This window comes from Marmota marmota, unplaced genomic scaffold (genome assembly GCF_001458135.2).
Source record: "Marmota marmota marmota unplaced genomic scaffold, marMar, whole genome shotgun sequence".
Taxonomy (NCBI): Eukaryota; Metazoa; Chordata; class Mammalia; order Rodentia; family Sciuridae; genus Marmota; species Marmota marmota.
The window spans coordinates 2693134-2710648 of NW_025999999.1; the positions used below are offsets into that span (position 1 = coordinate 2693134).

Below are 17515 nucleotides of genomic sequence, written 5' to 3' on the forward strand. Positions count from 1 at the left end.
AAAAAAAAAAAAAAAAAAAAAAAAAAAAACCTGCTTATTTTCTGAGCCTAGAACCTAACTCTTTCATATGTAAATACCTTTTATTTTTGCATGCTCTGAATTTTCCAGGAACTCATTTATTAGGAAATTGTGAAGAGAGGTTCACAATTTCAGAAAATCCAGGCATTGATGTCAACATTCCTCGTAGCCTTTGAGTCAGCAAGATATTGGATGCGTGTCAATCTCCATCTGAGGCCATGACATTGACAGTGATCATGAATGCAGGTGTCTACCTGGAACTGTTTCAAGTGTCTTCATGGGCAGGCATGCCTGGCCATGTCCTCTCCCTTAATTTCTATTTAACATTTCAAATAGGGCAGGACACTGAGTGTCTCAGGGTTTCATGTGTAGGTACGCTATATTATACATGAATGTCATGCAGGGTAGCAAAGGGGGCTTTACGAAATGTTGGTTATAAAAAGAGGCTGTTGCAGGGCTGGGGTTGTGGCTCAGTGGTAAAGCATTCGCCTAGCATGTGCGAGGCACCGGGTTTGATCCTCAGCACCACATAAAAATAAATAAATAAAATAAAGGTATTGTGTCCAATACAATTAAAAAAAAAAGAGCAGCTGTTGGACCAGGCAGGGGGACTGGAGCTTCTCGGATCACAAGACAATGCCTTTGTGAGTTGTGACTTCCAGGCAAACCCTCACAGCAGCCACAACAGGGGAAGTGTGGGGAAGGGTTCTATGTGCCACAGCACATGACTGCAGGCCTAAAACGAACACAGGATCTTCATTTGTCTGAGTGGGGCAGGGGTAAGCAGGGACTTCCCCAAACAGACCAGAATGAAGAAAGTCATTTCTCAGCAGAAACATGCAACCAGAACTGGCCGGGCTACTTACAGAGGTCTTCAGTGGCCGCAGGGGCGAAGGCAGCCATGGACTCATACAGCTCTTCGTCACAGCCGGGGTTGAGGGAGCATTTCATGAGCAGGTCTGTGGACAGGTGGGCCATGGACTCGTACACGGCGTCAGCCTCGGCCTCCTCCCCGTGCATCAGCTCCTCTTTGATATGACTCTTCAGCATGTCTACAGTCTCCTGCAAGAGAAGACAGGCCCACAGGCACAATGACACTGAGCCAGGCGCATTTCGGTCCCCAGGGGGCCTGAAGCAGGCATTCGCAGGAGTCAGGATTGCATTTGCCTGGGGAACCTGTGTTCTCCCTGGGGCCAAGCTTTAGGCGTTATTTTTTCTTTCCTTACATTGTGTTCTTTGCTTTAATCATCATATCTTCCCCTAACACTAATCAGGGTTATGCTCTTAAGAGACACTGATTACATATTCAACAGCTAGAGGATACAAATAAGAAATTACTTTCTCATGAGCACTTCTCATGGGTCAGTGCGATGCTGGTTGTATAACTAGATGCAGGCTATTCTTTCCACGCTGCTTGAGAAAGTTATTATTTCCTAGTTTACAAACAAACCTCAGAAAAATTGTGGTGCTTTACTTTAGGGGTTACAGTCCTGGATTTTGACCTTTCTACTTCATCCTAGTGGTTTCTCAATAGGGAGCAAATGACACAAGTGGCCACAGAGAAATGCAAGCTGGCCCAACTGAGCCTTGCTTCTGGGTCCCAGAGTGACTCCCTCAGACCCCATCCCTTCTGGCAGGCTTCTTCAAGGTGCCTGGTGGTTTCCAGAGCTTCATGTTGTATGCCCAAGGAGAGAGCTGGTCCTAGTGGAAGAGCCCTGGAGTCAGTAAAGATGCTCGCAGTCATTCTGCCTCTAGGTGGTTGTGAAGCTAGAGAGCCCACTTCTCTGAAACCGCTGCAACAATCTTTTCTGGTAAGAAACTTAGGTGTGTCACAATCCTTATCTCCACCCACAGAAAATCCTCATTTTCATCATCACTGCCCAAGAAAGTTGCTCTTTCACTGATTCTTTGCATTGGTTGGACTGAGTGGACTGGTGACAGCTACACAGTATTGGAGATTCCAGGTTGGGCATTTGATTTTGAGGTGGTGGGGAAAAAAGGTGGGTTGATTTTTAGGGGCCATAAGCAACATGCGGGGATAACCTTTTGGCAGCAAGGTTGAAGACACATTGGTGGAAGGTGACGACATAGCAAAGATGATTCAAGAAATGTGAACCAGATTAACTTCAATGCACACTAAAAGTGCATATTTAAACTTCCCTGTGTGGGACAAGGGTGTAGCTCAGGGGTGTAGCTTGCTTAGCATGCTTGAGGTCCTAGGTTCAATCCCCAGTACTGCAGAAATAAATAAGTCAATAAACTTCCCTGTTATATAAAGCAGGATAATAAGCCCTGGCTTTAGGATCAAACTAGGTTCCAATCCCATCTCCACACTTTCCATGTGCGTGGCTCCAGGCACAACCACTTTGCCTTTCTAGGTCTTTTTTCTCATTCACAAACCAGGGATCACAATGCTGTCAACTTCAAAGGATTGTGATGAGGATTAAATGAGATAATGCATTTGCCAATTAAATAAACTCAATAAATATTACTACCATGAATACCATATGTCCTTAGTAAAAATAATTGACAAGAAAGGGAAATGAAATATTCTGAGACTACAAGGGCCTCTTAGATCCATTTATGTCAGTGAGGCCCCAAATCAGGATTTATACCATTCTGTTCATTCAAAAATGCTGAGGAAGGCCCCTCCGTGTGCCTTGGTGGGTCCCTGCCTTATAGATTTTCCAATACGGAGCAGAGTTTAGAGTCTGGAAAGCTGTCAGGCTCACTCCCTTCTGGAGGTAGACAGCCAGCCTGGACAGTCAGTGTTCATGGCTTCTCTTGGGGGTCACAGCCCCATGTGAAAGACTAAGCCATTCTTGGGTGCCCTCTGAGGGTCTGTGAAGGAGACGGTAAAGCAGGAATGAGTGGAGTCAGAAAGAGCAACTGCCTCCAGCACAATAGTGGCAATATTGGGCGCAGGAAAAATGTAGGCATGGGGTGAGATCAGACTCAGGGAAAGACACAGAAGCCAATGATCAAGGAGGAAAGGGGTCCCAAAACCGGATGAGCAGATAAACTGGGTGCATCTGCCTGTCTTAAGTTCAGATCCAGGCAGAGAGTCAGAACCTCACTGCCCGCCTCAGGTGCAGAACCTTTTTGTGGTATCTGCTAATTAATCCTAACACAGTTCACCTGGGGCTGAAGCTGGACCAGGTAATTGGGAAGATCTGGAGGTAGGTGGGGAGGTAGGTAGGTGATGAAGAAAATCAGCAACAATCTTTAGCCAATCCACCCTATAAATACTTCTCTAAATTCTTTGAGGGTGCTTCTCGGAGCTTGCATTATTTCATTTTATCCTCAAAACAACTCTATGAGTAGAACTGTTATGATCTCCCTTCTGTCCATGAAGTCACATGTCTACCAAGTGTATATAGGAATTTGGACCCATGTGACTTCAGGGCTCATTTCAAGCCCACCCCCCATACTGCCCACAGCCAGAAGAGGCCCAAAGGACATTCCAGGGATGGAATCTGTCTGTATCTTTGTAAAGAGGAAGACATAGCCACATGATGCACTTCCAATCTTGGGGTCCCCTCGCCTTGATCTTACCACATACTCATCGATGAACTGCCGCAGGTCCCTGAAGCCATGCTTCTCAGCGATGGTATTGGGGTAGTGGCCATGCTTGTTGGCCACACTGTATGCCTGCACGGCTCCTGGGCATGTGAGCAGCAAGGCGGTCAGGTTCTTCAGCCCATACTTTGCAGCAAAATGCAACAAGGTGGGCAGCTCTTCGTCCCTCTGATCTGAAAAAAAGGGTCAAGGAGAACTTAATTGACAGATAACAATGAAGGCACAGGAGATGAAGCTGCCAAGTCTAGCATGACACCCAGTAGACACTCAATTATTACTTACTAGTTGATTGGCATATCATCTGACATGCTTCCTTTGGGGCACCCCTGAAGATCATGTATTCATATGACAGAGAAAAATAAAATTTTAATTAATTAGCATACCAATAATTAATAGCCTACCTTCTCGCTCCAAAAGTATTGGAAAAATTTAGAAATAGTACCAATTCAGAAGGTGCTGATTTCGTTCTTTGCAGTGCTAGGGATGGTACCCAGGGCCTCATGCAAACTTGGCAAGGGCTGTACTGCTGAACTCCACCCCAGCCCTACAAGATGATGATTTCTAGGGACTTAAATATCCACCACAAGTTGCAGCAAAGATCATATTTTGACCTTCTCTGCAAAGTTCAGAGTGCTTTGAAACTATTGTTTTGTGCTAAGAGAAAGAAGCCCATTCTTTTAATTCTTATTCCCAATTTCATAATAAGAATACCAAAAAAGTAGATATGATTGTGTTGTGGAGTTGGAAGGAAAATCTTTTTTCTCCTTAAAGTTGATTTGTGGGACTAACAATTTATATTATATACCATTATATAGATGTATATATACATATATGATATAATAGCAAACCCAGCTTCCTATTCACCAGGTCATGATACTTGGGAAGAAGGGTCTAAAACCATCCCCAGGTTCCCCGACTGTCAGGCCATGAAATATTCTCTCCTGAGCCCTGAGTTGAGGCATATAGAGTAGTAACATCTACCAGACATGATGAAAGAACATTCCACAGCAGAAAAGTGAGGAGAGGTAACAAGAAAGAACACCCTCAGGACCAGGCTTTGAAGTTAAGGTAGCTCCAACCTATGGTCCTCAGGCTATGGAAGGCTGTGACGCAGGCAGAGGGAAGCCATGGGACTTGGTTCCATTTGGGCAGGGCCACCGTGGTATGACAGAAGAATGGTGTCCACAAGAAAACTGCAAAGGCATCCTGTCCAGAGCACTGGGCACCATCCTCGTGTGAGTGGTGTGACTGTCCCACAGTGTACAAGGCCTGCTCCTCCCTCACAGGACAGACACTGGTTTAGGTCTATAAGGAGCTGGCCTCCTGGAAACATTTCCACTCATTGCTGAGCTAAGAACCTAGCAAAGAAAAGTCAGACTCAGCTGGCAAGCTCGAGGACAGAGGCCCCAGCATGCTGGGGAGCCCGCAGCAGGTGGTGCAACAGGTGGACGTCTGGAGAAGGCCTCTTAGAGGGAAGCACCTCCTGAACTGCTGTGGGGAGATGAGGAGAAGCGAGCCATGCATTGGCAACCAAGGCGGGGACCAAGAAACTGTTCCCATGAGTGGAGTGGCAAGACACGGGTGACAGAAGGTCATCCCATCCTTAGAGCAGGACCTAGAAGCCAAGGGACAGGCAGAGAGAGGTGAGGGCAGCAGCCCTGGGGAAGGGCTTGTTAGTAGGCTGAGGCTTTGAACTTCACCCAGAAGGCGAGTGGGAACTACCATGTGTTTCTAGAAGGGGGTAAAGCGCAGTCATGTCCCTTATGACAACAGCAGAGGTCCTGTAAGATTAGGATGCCACTAAAAAACTCCATCCCCTAGTGACACATGGCTGTCTAACATCATAGCACAAGGCATTACCATGTTTGTGATGACGCTGGTGTGAACAAACCTGCTACATGGTCAGTTGTGTAAAAGCACGGCACAGTTATGCACAGTATATAACACTTGATGACAGCAAATGATAAATGGCTTGTGTATTCACTATACCATAGTTTTTGTTACTTTAGATTATACTTATTAAAAAATTACTGTAAAATATTCTGCTGTGTTACCCCAGCAGCAGCCCCGCACATGTTGTGCCTACTGTGTTTCTTTTTGCACCATCTTCTCTTGTGCCTGATTTATCCTTGAGTCTTTCTGCTCATCTTGGCCCACAGGTATATGTGAGCCACAAAGGCTGGGTGTGGAGCAGGCCATGCTGGCTGGGTTTGTGTGAGTGCCCCCTAGAAGCCCCACACAAGGATTAAATCATCTGACTGCAATTCTCAGAAGGTATCCCCATGGCTAGGTGACTGACGCATGACCTGATTCAGATGTGCAACTGAGAAGAATCTCGGCCACCCAGGGAAGCAAGAGTCCTTCTCCTAGGGTGGGCTGTAGAGCAGGGATCAGCAGAAAGAACCTGCTAGATGCTGAAACCAGCAGGCTGCTGGTCCGGGGGTCTGACTGTAGACTTACTTGTCATCATATCTTCTTCTTCCAGCTGGTTGATTCCAAAGAGGTGCAGTCCGCTTGCAGGGATGTTGTTCTTCAGGGACTCGGTGAGCAGTTTATCCAGGGTCTCTGTGTTGTAGGGCACAATTTTAAAGGCCTGAAAAAAAGTGAAGGCGGTCAGATTTTAAAGATGTCCAGCTATCTCCTGCCCAGCAGATAAGAGGCTAAAAAACCATAAGCAGAAATTACACGCCCAAGAGAGCTCAGGCTTCCTGTCCTTACCTGACACATGAACTCCACAGGATTTGCAGCATTGGACAATAAATTCCCGATTTCTTCCATGTCAGTATAATAGCTTATAATGGTTTCACACACCACTAAGTCCCCAGAATATATCTTCAGACAAACGTTCCCAGATGAAAGGTCTAAACAGAGGAAAAGTTAGTGTGAAAATGCCCAGGGAGAACAAGGATCCAGGGAAAAGCATACAGATAGTGGATGCTTCACCGAATGGTGAAAATACTAATTGAGGGTTGGGAGAAAGATCTCATAGGCCAGCCGGGGAGGGGAACCGGGGGAAGGGTGGAAGTGGAAAAGGAGTAGGCCCAAAGTGGCAGGGCTGTGTCAGAGCAAATGTCCTCACTGGGTATGCGATTTAAATTTGGAAGGATTTTCATCTGTTTTACTTCCTACCGTAGACCTAGTGCACCAATGACCAGGAAGAAAAGCTGGGTTTGAGGCACTTGATACAAAAGCCAGTGGTTGCAGAAGGTGGAGGATCCTGGGAGGTGACACTGTTCCTGCCACTCTGGGCTGGTGAGACCGGAAGGGGTTTTGAGGGGAAAGAAAAAAACTAAAAATACACCAACCACAAAGATTCAATTCACAAAAGAGGAAATGCTTGCAAAGAGAGGACATGGAAAAATGTTCAGCTTCATTAGTAATCAAGGAAATACAAATTAAAACTGCAAATTAAAATTAAAATTAATATTGCTTTTTAAAAACATGTGAAATTATTTATTCAAAGTGCCAGTGTCCGCGTGGGTGCTGGAACAGCAAATAAGCTGGAGAGTGATAATATTTCCGAAGACAGTTAAGCACTGTTGACCTGTCACCTTGGGGCTACTTACGGGGAGCCTTCACAGACACTGTGTACTCATTCTCCAGAGTGGCTTCCACCCTTACGGACGGAGAATCCTCAGGAGAAAATTCTGCTTCTGTTGCCACCTTGTCATCCAACTTACATCTCACAATGACGTAGACAGTGGTTTCTGCCTGGAATGGGAGACAGGTCATGGTCCCCTCTCCCTTCTGGGTCTCCTTAGGATGCTGGGCTGAGGGTCTCCCTAGCTTCCTGAGTCCCAGCTCTCTCTGGTGAGGGTGCTCCAGAGCACCATGGGCTCAGCAGTCCAGGGCCAGGCAGGGAACTCTGGGATACTGCCCCAATAAAACAAGTTGCCAAAGACAATAGTAAACATTTATAATCCCTTATAGCAATTTTATGGAGTTATTTTATGTCTGTTCAATGTAATAATAAATTTTTAAAGACTGGAGCTTGTACGTCATTGTCTTTTAATTTCATTTTATAGGATTCTTTTATTATTGTTTTTAGAAAATCACTGCATCATTGTAAAATTGGACTTTTTTTTTTAAAGAAAGTTCTTCCCCATGGTAGTTTGAGAAGCGCTGTTCTAGACTAGTCTTATTATTCCAAGTACAGCCAAGGGACCAGCAGCATTGGCACCCCTGAAGCTAGGTAGAAAAGCAGACTGCCAGGTCCCTCCTGGACCACTGACCAAGAGTCTGCATTTTAACAAGATGCTCAGGTGACTCCTCTGCACCTTGAGGGGTGAGAGGCCCTGGCCTGGACAGGGCTCTGCTCCTCATGCTGTTCCTAGAGGGCCAAAAATAACTCATTGGCGGGTGGCAGGGGATGGGGGGGGCAGTAATTTTTCCAAGGTATCAAGCAACTTAAACAGCTCTTTTTAACTTTGTTGTAAGATCTCACACTGATTCTGACTCAGAATAGGCTGGGAGGAGGGAGGAGTAGCAGTTCACCAGATTGGGGTGGGGGGATGAAGGGAAGGGAGGGGAGATGGGAAGGGGAAAGGGAGTAGAATGAATCGGACATTAATTTCCTATGTTTATATATGAATACACAACCAGTGAAACCCCACACCAAGTACAACCACAAGAATGGGAAGTCATACTCCATGTATGTATGATCTATCAAAATACATTCTACTACCATGTATAACTAAAAAGGACAAATGAAAAAAAAAATATCTCACACTGAGTCTGCCAAAAAGAATTAAGGGTTGAGAATCCCTAATATAAAAAATCCAAAATATGAAATGCTCCGAAATCTGAAAGTTTTTGGAGCACCAACATGGGGCCACAAGTTGAAAATTCCTCGCCTGACTTCACATGACAGGTTGCAGCCTAAACACAGCTACACTGAAAGTATTGTATAAAATTACCTTCAGCCTATGTGTATACACATGATGAATGAATGTCCATGTGATGTCCAATGAATGTTCATAATGAATGAAATAAATGGATTTTATTTTTAGACTTGGTTCCCTTCCTCAACATATTTTACTATGTGTCTACAGATAATCCAAAATCCAAAAAATTTGAAATACAAGATATTTCTATCCCCAACATTTCAGATTAGGGGATACTCAAGCTGTATTTTTTTTTAACTGTGCTGGTTAAACTGGAAAATGCTCACTTCAGACTGATCTGGTAAGATTAGGCTCCAAAATAACAGGGGGAAAAAGAAATTTCTGGTCACAGCTAATCCAAATGTTCATTCTAAGGTCCTGCCATAAGGTCCTCACATAGACCTTCCTGACAAGGGCCACAAGAAAAGTACAGCAAGCTTGGATTTCAGAGCAGATGGAGGAAGGGGCAAATTCTAGGTGTGAAGGCTAAGCACGCGCGCGCGCGCACACACACACACACTGTGGTTGTGGTTACTCCTGCTGCAGGCTGAGCCCTGTCCTACATGCACCTTACCCCACAGAAGTAAGAAGCCAAAGATAATGTGTGTCCGTCCTGTTGATAGTCAAGACCCAGCCACCCGTGGACCCAGAGACCTAGAGAATGCAACAAATAGAGTCCCGAGATCATAGGCAGCCCAGATGGGAAAAGCAATGAGAACCCAGAAAATCAGAGAGGCAAGGGAAGGGAAACGTGCTTGAGTTCCAGACACACACAGGCACCCACATGCACCCTTCCCCATGACCCTCTGACGTCAGGAAGCAGTATGGGAAACTGAAACTAAAATGCCCAGCCAGGTCCAGTCAGTAGGGGAAGGGAGTGAAGTTAGTATAATGAATAGGAAGTGGTAGGCACCAGCCAGAGGATGCACATCCCACGCAAAGGCTGCTCAGCCCCAGCTGGTCACCGCAGGACTAATATTACCCGCTTCTGATTCAAAGGAAGCTTGAAGCACAGATTATTATGGCTAATTTTAAAAACACTGTGAAGTTCAAACCAAACATGTCTATGAGTCAAACACCCAACCGAGTCCGAAGGAGCAGATTGCAACCCCACAGAAGGAACCCTGGCCCACTGTCTCGGGGCTATGGCTGCACAGAAACCCACTCCCAAGTGCAAGGAAGCTGGTGCCCATGTATCCTATCGCCAAGACTCTCACACCCTTTCATCTCAAGGAGACCACAGTGGCAAGCTTAGCTATGAGCTAGTAACCAAGAAGAATGCATTTCACTGCCCCAAACTGTCATAAATGCTACACATTTGGGGGACTTGGGAGTGGCTCAGAGGTGGAGTGCTGGCCCAGCATGCACAAGGCCTGCCCTGCATTTGATTCCCAGCACTGCAAAAAAAGAAAAAAAGAAAGCTATATATTTTCCATCAAGAATAGAAAGATAATGAAAACTATCACTACCATGTTCATTGCTCATCTGTTGATGAATGGAGTGCCTCATCTGTTAGGCCGTCACAGTTGAGTCACCTGTTAATATATTCTCTGTACTGAAAGTGCCAATCACATGATACTAAGGCATTCATCCACCTTTTTATTAAGCAGTATTGGCTATTGAGTTTCATCCATCAAGCTTTAAGGCAGTCTATTGGGCCAGACCAGTGGCCAGGTGACAAAAAAAGCAAGCTCTCAGCACGCCTCACCTCCTGGTCCAGTGCCAGACCAGCAGGAACAGACACAGGCCTCTAACTCCAAGGACAGCACAATATCTGAAAGAATTCATATTTACTGGTGTCCTGCATGTTCTATGTAAATGACCCATAAAATGGAAGTTTTACATGGATGATACATACATTCCTCATTGACTTACAGGACAAGATGTGTCCAAAGCCTAGGTCATGGGGGTCCCAAGGGAAATCCCCAGGGAAGGCTGAGATTATACTGAGGTGCAACATGAGACCCCCTCCCTTTACCATAACAAAAGCATCCATTTGAAAAGCCCACATTCTGACATGGATCTCCCAGACCCCCAGGAGTGCTTACCCCACAGCGAATGCGGTCTGGCTGCACCACCATCAGGTTCCCAGGTGAAGTCTCCGTTGGCAAGTTCTGCTGCTTCAAGTAGGAAAGGACCTTCTCGTCCTCAGGCTCTGTGTCAGTGACTGAGTCACAGCCAGAATCTACAGAACACAGGACACCACTGAATGGGAACAGAAGAAAGAACTAGTGGGCGTGTTCCACCCCACAAGAACCCCAATTATTACCGCATAGGAAAAGGCTCTGAATGTCGAGCAAATTCAAGCTGAAGGGAATAACGCAGGAAGTTATAAAAGAGGATCCAGTGGGGAAAAGTCAACCACCACGTCGGCCCCAAAGTAGGGTGACAGCAAAAGTGGAGGGGAAGGTCAAGTCTAGGCTCAATCAGCATGTTTCCAGAAGCTTCACCGAGGTCTTCTGCAAGGTCAAATGGTTGTGAGGAGAGGGGTCAAAAAGGAACTGCCTACTTTGTCGCGAGCCAGCCATGGCTCTGTGTATGAGCTATGCACATTTGAGCGTATGAGGGGACTGGCCTGACGTTGCTGCCTGACTGGGCTGTGCGACGTATGTGTCCTTTTCTCTCTCTCTGCCTTTGATCCCACACAGCACCTGAGGTGGGTGTGTCTTTCCAACATGTCAGTCAATCTGCTGACCACAAGACATCACCAAGCAAGACTCCACCCTCCAAAATCCAATCCCTTGCCTTATTTGGGTGGAACTTTCTCGAATGTCTTTCTCCCCAACAAATACCAGGGTTCAGGACGTGCTCCTTCTAGCACTGGAGCTGACCCTTGGGGTCACCGAGCCTAGCCATCCTACCTTAGAAACTTATGTTCGTGTGCTGCGTGGTTTCTTCGCCGTTTTATTGGTTATTGATACAGCCACCCCTTTGAACCCAGTTCATATCGCCAGCTCGGCCAGCTGGTGATACTACTTAAAGGTCATCCTTGGAACACAGAGTGAAACCTGTGATGTCCAAAAAGTCATGAGACCTCAGAGTCAAGTTTGGCCAATGTCTTCCCGTCTGGAAGCCACAGTGAGAAGTAATCATTTTCAAAAAAACCTTAGGTCAGTCTAACCGGGTTCCAGATCAATACTATAGCCAACACCTGTCCTGGAAAAGTAGGGCATGCACAGGTTCAGAGAAAGTGAGCAGGGGCATGTAGACATGTGAGGCATGGCATAGAGGAGACGATGCCAAGAACCTACCAGAGATCCCAAGCAGGGGCTCTTAATCAGGATTCACTGATTGACAGGTTTCCCTGTGAAGTTATGTGCAAGATTGTGTGTGCGTGCACCTATATACCAATGGCAAATAAGTGCACAAAAAGATGCTCCACATATTGGGTCATCAGGGAAATGCAAGTTAAAACATCTGTGTACTGCTAAGCAACTCAGTAAGGCCCTGTCTCTAAATAAAATACAAAATAGGACCAGGGATGTGGCTCAGTGGTCGAGTGCCTCTGAGTTCAGTTCAATCCTCAGTACCCCATCCCCTGTCAAAAAAAAAAACAGTGTGCTGGGCACACTGAGGCATACCTGTAATCCCAGTGACGCAGAGGCTGAGACAGGAGGATTGAAAGTTTGGGGCCAGCCTCAGCAAATTAGCAAGCTCATTACTAAGCAAGCAAATTACTAAGCTTCTTAGTAAGATCCTATCTCCAAGTAAAAAATAAAAAGGGCTGGGGGAGCTGGGGCTGTAGCGCAGTGGCAGAGCACTTGCCTAGCACATGTGAGGCACTGTGCTCGATCCTCAGCACCACATAAAAATAAATAAATAAAATAAAGGTATTTTGACCATCTACAACTAAAAGATTTCAAAAAGCAGGGGTGGGAGGCGACGCTGTGGATGTGGCTTCATAGTAAAGTGCCTCTGGGTTCAATCCCCAATACCCCCCCTAAAAAAATATATGACATCATACCAATACATATTTAGCAGAATGGCCAAAATTCAGAACACTGACAACACCAAATGCTGACAAGGACATGGAATACCAGAGACTTTCTTTCATTGCTGGGGCAAACGCAAAATGGTACAGCCACTTTAGAAACACCGTTTGGCAATTTCCTACAAGACTAAGTATATTTTTACCATTCAATCCAGCAATCACGCCCCTTGGTTTACCCAAGTCAGTTAAAAACTTACACACAAACCTACACACAGATGTTTACAGCACCTTTATTTGTAAGTGCCAAATCCTGGAAGCAACCAAGACGTGTGAATGGACAAATAAACTATTGTACAACCAAACGATGCAATATTATTCAGCACTCAAAAGGAACGAGCCCCTCAAGCTGCAAACAGATCTGGAGGAAACTTAAATGCACATTAATAAATGAAAGAAGGATTAAAAGGCGACATACCATGTGACTCCAGCTATATGACGTACTACAAAAATGCAAAATGAAGACCATAAAAAGATCAGTGGTTGCCAGGGGTCGGGAAGGAGGAAGAGATGAACAGGCAGAGCACGGAAGATGTTTAGGCAGATAAAATAATCTGCATGATATTTTGAGATGGATACATGTCATTACACACCTGTCCAAACACACAGAATATAGACACCGAGAGGGAGCTCTAGTATAAGCCTTGGACCCTGAAGGATGAGGATGGGTCCAAGAGGTTCATCTATTGTAACAAGTTACCATTCTGGGGCTGGATGCTGTCAGCATTGGATGCTGCTTATATGCAGGGGCAGGGAGTGTGTGCAAAATCTCTGTCCCTTCCACTCGATTTTCTGTGAGCCTCAAATTCCTCTAAAAAAATGAAGTCTTTTAAAAAATAAATCAGTATCAAAAAAAAAAAAAAAAAGGAAATGGTCAGTGAGAAGATGACTTGGCAGACACATCTGGAAATTATCGGCTCCTGGGGGAGATGGGGCACCATGGAGTATTATTTAAACTTTTCCTAATTCTCATAACTCCAAAATGAAATTTAGGTGGATTGCCAATTGAAACGTGAAACAAAAATAAAACAAATTTTAAAAATTAAAAGGATAAAAATACAAGGCAAATATGTTGTCATTGATTTGGGAGAAGGTTTGTTAATCAAACAACTAAAGAAATCACCATCTAAATAAGCCACAGACTTGAAGATATGAATTTAAAACTTGGTAAACAAACAAAACAGATGGAAAAAATTCCAAATTTCCATCAATCAATGAACAGATAAGCAAAATGTGGTATATCCATACAACTAAATATTATTCAGCAATAAAAATAAATAAAGTACTGATACTGGATTGTAGTGATCATCGCACAAATCTGTACATATGCTAAAAAAAAAAAAAACACTGAACTGTGTGGTTTTTTTTTTTTTTTTGTGTGTTGGGGATTGAACCCAGGGCCTTGTGCATGCAAGGCAAGCACTCCACCAACTGAGCTCTACCCCCAGCCCTGAACTGTATACTTTAGATGGGTGAATTGTATGGTATATGAATTTTATCTCAATAAAGGTGTTACCCCAAAAAAAATCCAATGGAAAATTTCAAATTAGTTAAACATTTGAAATAAGCCAGGTGTGATGGCACATGTCTGTAATCCCAGTGGCTAGGGAGGCTGAAGCAGGAGGATCAAGAGTTCAAAGCCAGCCTCTGTAAAAGCAAGGCACTAAGCAACTCGCTTAGAGACCCTGTCTCTAAATAAAATACAAAATAGGGCTGGGGATGTGGCTCAGTGGTCAAGTGCCCCCAAGTTCAATCCTCCATACCCCCCCCCCAAAAATGAAATAAATATGACATGGGGCTAATCTCTTTCATGTTAGAGGAGGTCATAAGAATCTCTTTAAACACCCAATAACCAGGAAGTAGGTAATTTCCCAAAGGAAAAAAAAAATGTATAAATTCTCTCCCCAATTCAAAAAATAAAGTAAAATAAAATATCACTCATTCTCACTCGTCATCACCAAGATGCAAGTAAAAATAATGCATTGTTCTTTTACCTCTTCAAATTATAAAACAGATCCAGGTTTTCTCCTTGTGCTGTTTGAAGGTCACCATGGGGCAGATGCTCTGGCTTGACACTGTGCAAGGGTAAGCTTTCTGGAAAGCCATGCATCCAATCCACAGGAGAGAAATGCTTTAGAATGTCTACACTTTTTTGTCACATATTTCTACTTCCAGAAGTCTCTCTTAAGAAGGAGAATAACTGTGCAAAGTGTAGTCAAAGATAATGAACTAAGATGCCTTTGCAACAGTGAAAAAACTCAAAACAGCCTGTCTGGAAGAACATTAAAACATTCTTTTTGTAGAGTTTCAAGTGACACAGGTAAAAGCTTGCAACATATAAAGCAAAAAAAAAAAAAAGGCAAATATAAAATCATATATCTCCTATACCTCAGGATTTCAACTGTGTTTCCAAAATGCATTTTAAAAGGTCAGAAGAAATTGTGTGGCTGGATTCTGCATGACTCCTTTCCTCCCGCCTCCTATTTTCCCTCCTTCCCACCTTTTGTGCATTTCTCATATTTTCCACAGTGAGAAAGCCTTGCTTTAGTCGTGGGGGTGGGGTGATGAGAAAAGTAACAACTGAATCCCTGGGCTAATCACTGTGCCAGCAGAGCCCAGCTTGACATAAATGAGATTGATCCTAATAGTGCGGCACTTGGCAGCTACTCCCCAGTGTTCAGCTGGGCCATGTAAACACTTCCTTCCAGCGGGTCCACTCAGGGAATCACTTTAGATAGCTACCAGCAGCTCACTCATTTCAGGAAATCAGGCAGGATGTCATTCACTCCGTAGAGTGATGCTGATGGCGCCGCCGGCTGACAAGTCACAGTGGCCTCTTACTACAGAGAAGCCAGGTGTCTCAAGGGGCCAGGGTCCGAACAGTTCGGCAGATGAAAAGCTTCCTTTGGAGGAAAAGCCAATGCGGACATGAGCACCATTGAAACCCACCTGACAAAGCAGATGATCCCAAACTTTCCCACTTGAATGTGGAGACCCCTCTTGCATCCTACCCCACCCTTTGAAGACAATACCATCTTTGCTGCCAGTGACTCAAATACTAAATGCTTTGAGTGAAGCCACCCTGGAAATCCCAATGGCTCCTCCACAGTGTAAAATGTTATTAAGATGCCAACAGTAACTTTGTTGCCTTAAAATATAACAAAATCTACTCGGCTCCTATCAGATCTAGAGAACTGCTGGAGAAAATACAGAAATACCTCTTCGGGCATCCAGTGCCCCCAAATCTATAAAGGGCCAAATGACAAATACCTGAATTCAGTGGCAGAGAATTCACTTGCTTTCTCTTATAAGACAACAAGAATAAGCTAACATGGCATGTTTCATCTCTTGCCCTTGCTGCCAGGCAGCTCAGTGACAAATTCAGTTCTTAACCTCTTTTACACTCTTTCCACTTCCTTAGTTTTGCCTATTTCTCTTTTTTGATATTGGGTTCGAATCTTGGAGGCTGCCTCAAATGTTCTGAGGATCTGTTCCCATGTGAATTACTGTTTCTCAAACGAGTGACTGACCCAAGCCCTCAGATATATTCCTCACAGGGATTTGTGTTTGAGCTCTTCATCTAGATAATGCCTTTAAAATGCAACCCAAGAGTATTTCAGATTGCCTGCATGGCTGTCACATTACAATCAGAATTTTGGAAGCCGATCTTTGTGTGTGTCTTTGCAACCACTTTGTGGCTAGATCATGCTACACTAAATGCGGGCGTCTGATGAGGAAAGGAGAGGGGGCAGGATGATACGTAAATGAGGCATTCTGCTAGTGAACACAAGGTTTCCCTGTGCACCACTTTAAATAGAGAAACGTGGCGAGAGATCCAAGATCTGGAAATGCCACAGGGAAGCTGCGACAGCCCCCCTCCCCCAGAAGCACAAGCCCACAACACTGCTCAAGAAAACCAGCCCTGTCTTCAACAAGACGAACGAACTCCATTGCCTTTTATTTATTTTATGCCTGTATTTGTCTTGTTTACCTGCTTTGCTTTCAGAGTTGGGAAATAACAGTAAGCAGAAGGAACTAAATATTTTGATACTTGTCTAAACAACATCAAAATAATTAATCTGTCAACACGAAAGGTTTGTAATGGTTTTTGTTGTTGTTGTTGTTTCCTTTATGAGAGGCTACACACTGTTCAGGTTTGGAAACAATTAATTTTAATGTAACCACACATGCACCTACTCCACCCCTAAGCCACATGCAGCAGCCCCTATGAGGCAGGAGAGCTGGTGACACATTATCATTACTAATCATGGGAACAAAGAAAGTGACCACGTGCTGAATACTGTGATGACTGCTCCATACTCTCCATCTCCCTGGATCCTCCCAAATATGTGGTCAGACAAGAGTCACTAACCTGTTCTCATCTTATAGATAGAAGTTCTGGGCCTGGAAGGAATGAAATAGCTGAGTTGAGTCAAGCAACAGGCAAGGGGCAGACCCAGCACCCCCACCGCACCCCTGGGGTACCTCTGGCCTCTCCCTTGCCTCCTCTCTGGATGTGGTCCTGGCAGTGGAAGGCAGAGTCACTTGCTGTTCCTGGTCTGGGCTTGTGACTCTGCACAAAGGAAGCTTTCACTGCCACCGAGGCCTGCTGCCTGGTTCTGCCGCTGCTGCTGTGCTTAGGTGGGTTATGACCCAGCACCAGGGCGAATGGGCACATTCCAAGTATGGGGTGTAAGTCAAGACACACTTAATGCCAGGCAGGGTCCCGAGCACCCTAGCAGCCTCTGACCCTCTCGTACTGCAGGGCACCTGCTTCTCAGCTGGCACTCCTGAAGGCAGAGGTAGGGGAGAATGGCTCTGCTGATCTTGAGAGCTTTTTTTGAAATACACAAGCTGACTTCTCTTTAAGGTAATGTTTACTCTTGGAGAAGGTATAAACAGATACTGTTCCTGAAAACAACCACAACTGCCGCTCATTGCACGTTTATGTTATGCCAGGGACCATGCAAAACACAGCATAGATGATTCCACTTTATCCATGGGAGATTGGTATGATTCTACCCATTTCACAGATGAAATTTAAGGA

At 44.8% G+C, this 17515-nt stretch overlaps 1 protein-coding gene across 1 annotated transcript in view; it reads right to left on the minus strand.

Annotated features, from left to right (window-relative positions):
* Pik3ap1 (phosphoinositide-3-kinase adaptor protein 1) overlaps window positions 1-17515 on the minus strand; it is a 116910-nt gene that overhangs the window by 52482 nt on the left and 46913 nt on the right. The window contains exons 3-8 of the mRNA XM_015494573.2: window positions 10529-10665; window positions 7164-7308; window positions 6316-6458; window positions 6058-6190; window positions 3574-3770; window positions 885-1080 (exon numbers count right to left, since the gene is read on the minus strand). Coding sequence (XP_015350059.1) covers window positions 885-1080; window positions 3574-3770; window positions 6058-6190; window positions 6316-6458; window positions 7164-7308; window positions 10529-10665 — 951 coding nt within the window. The remainder of the gene's footprint in view (window positions 1-884; window positions 1081-3573; window positions 3771-6057; window positions 6191-6315; window positions 6459-7163; window positions 7309-10528; window positions 10666-17515) is intronic.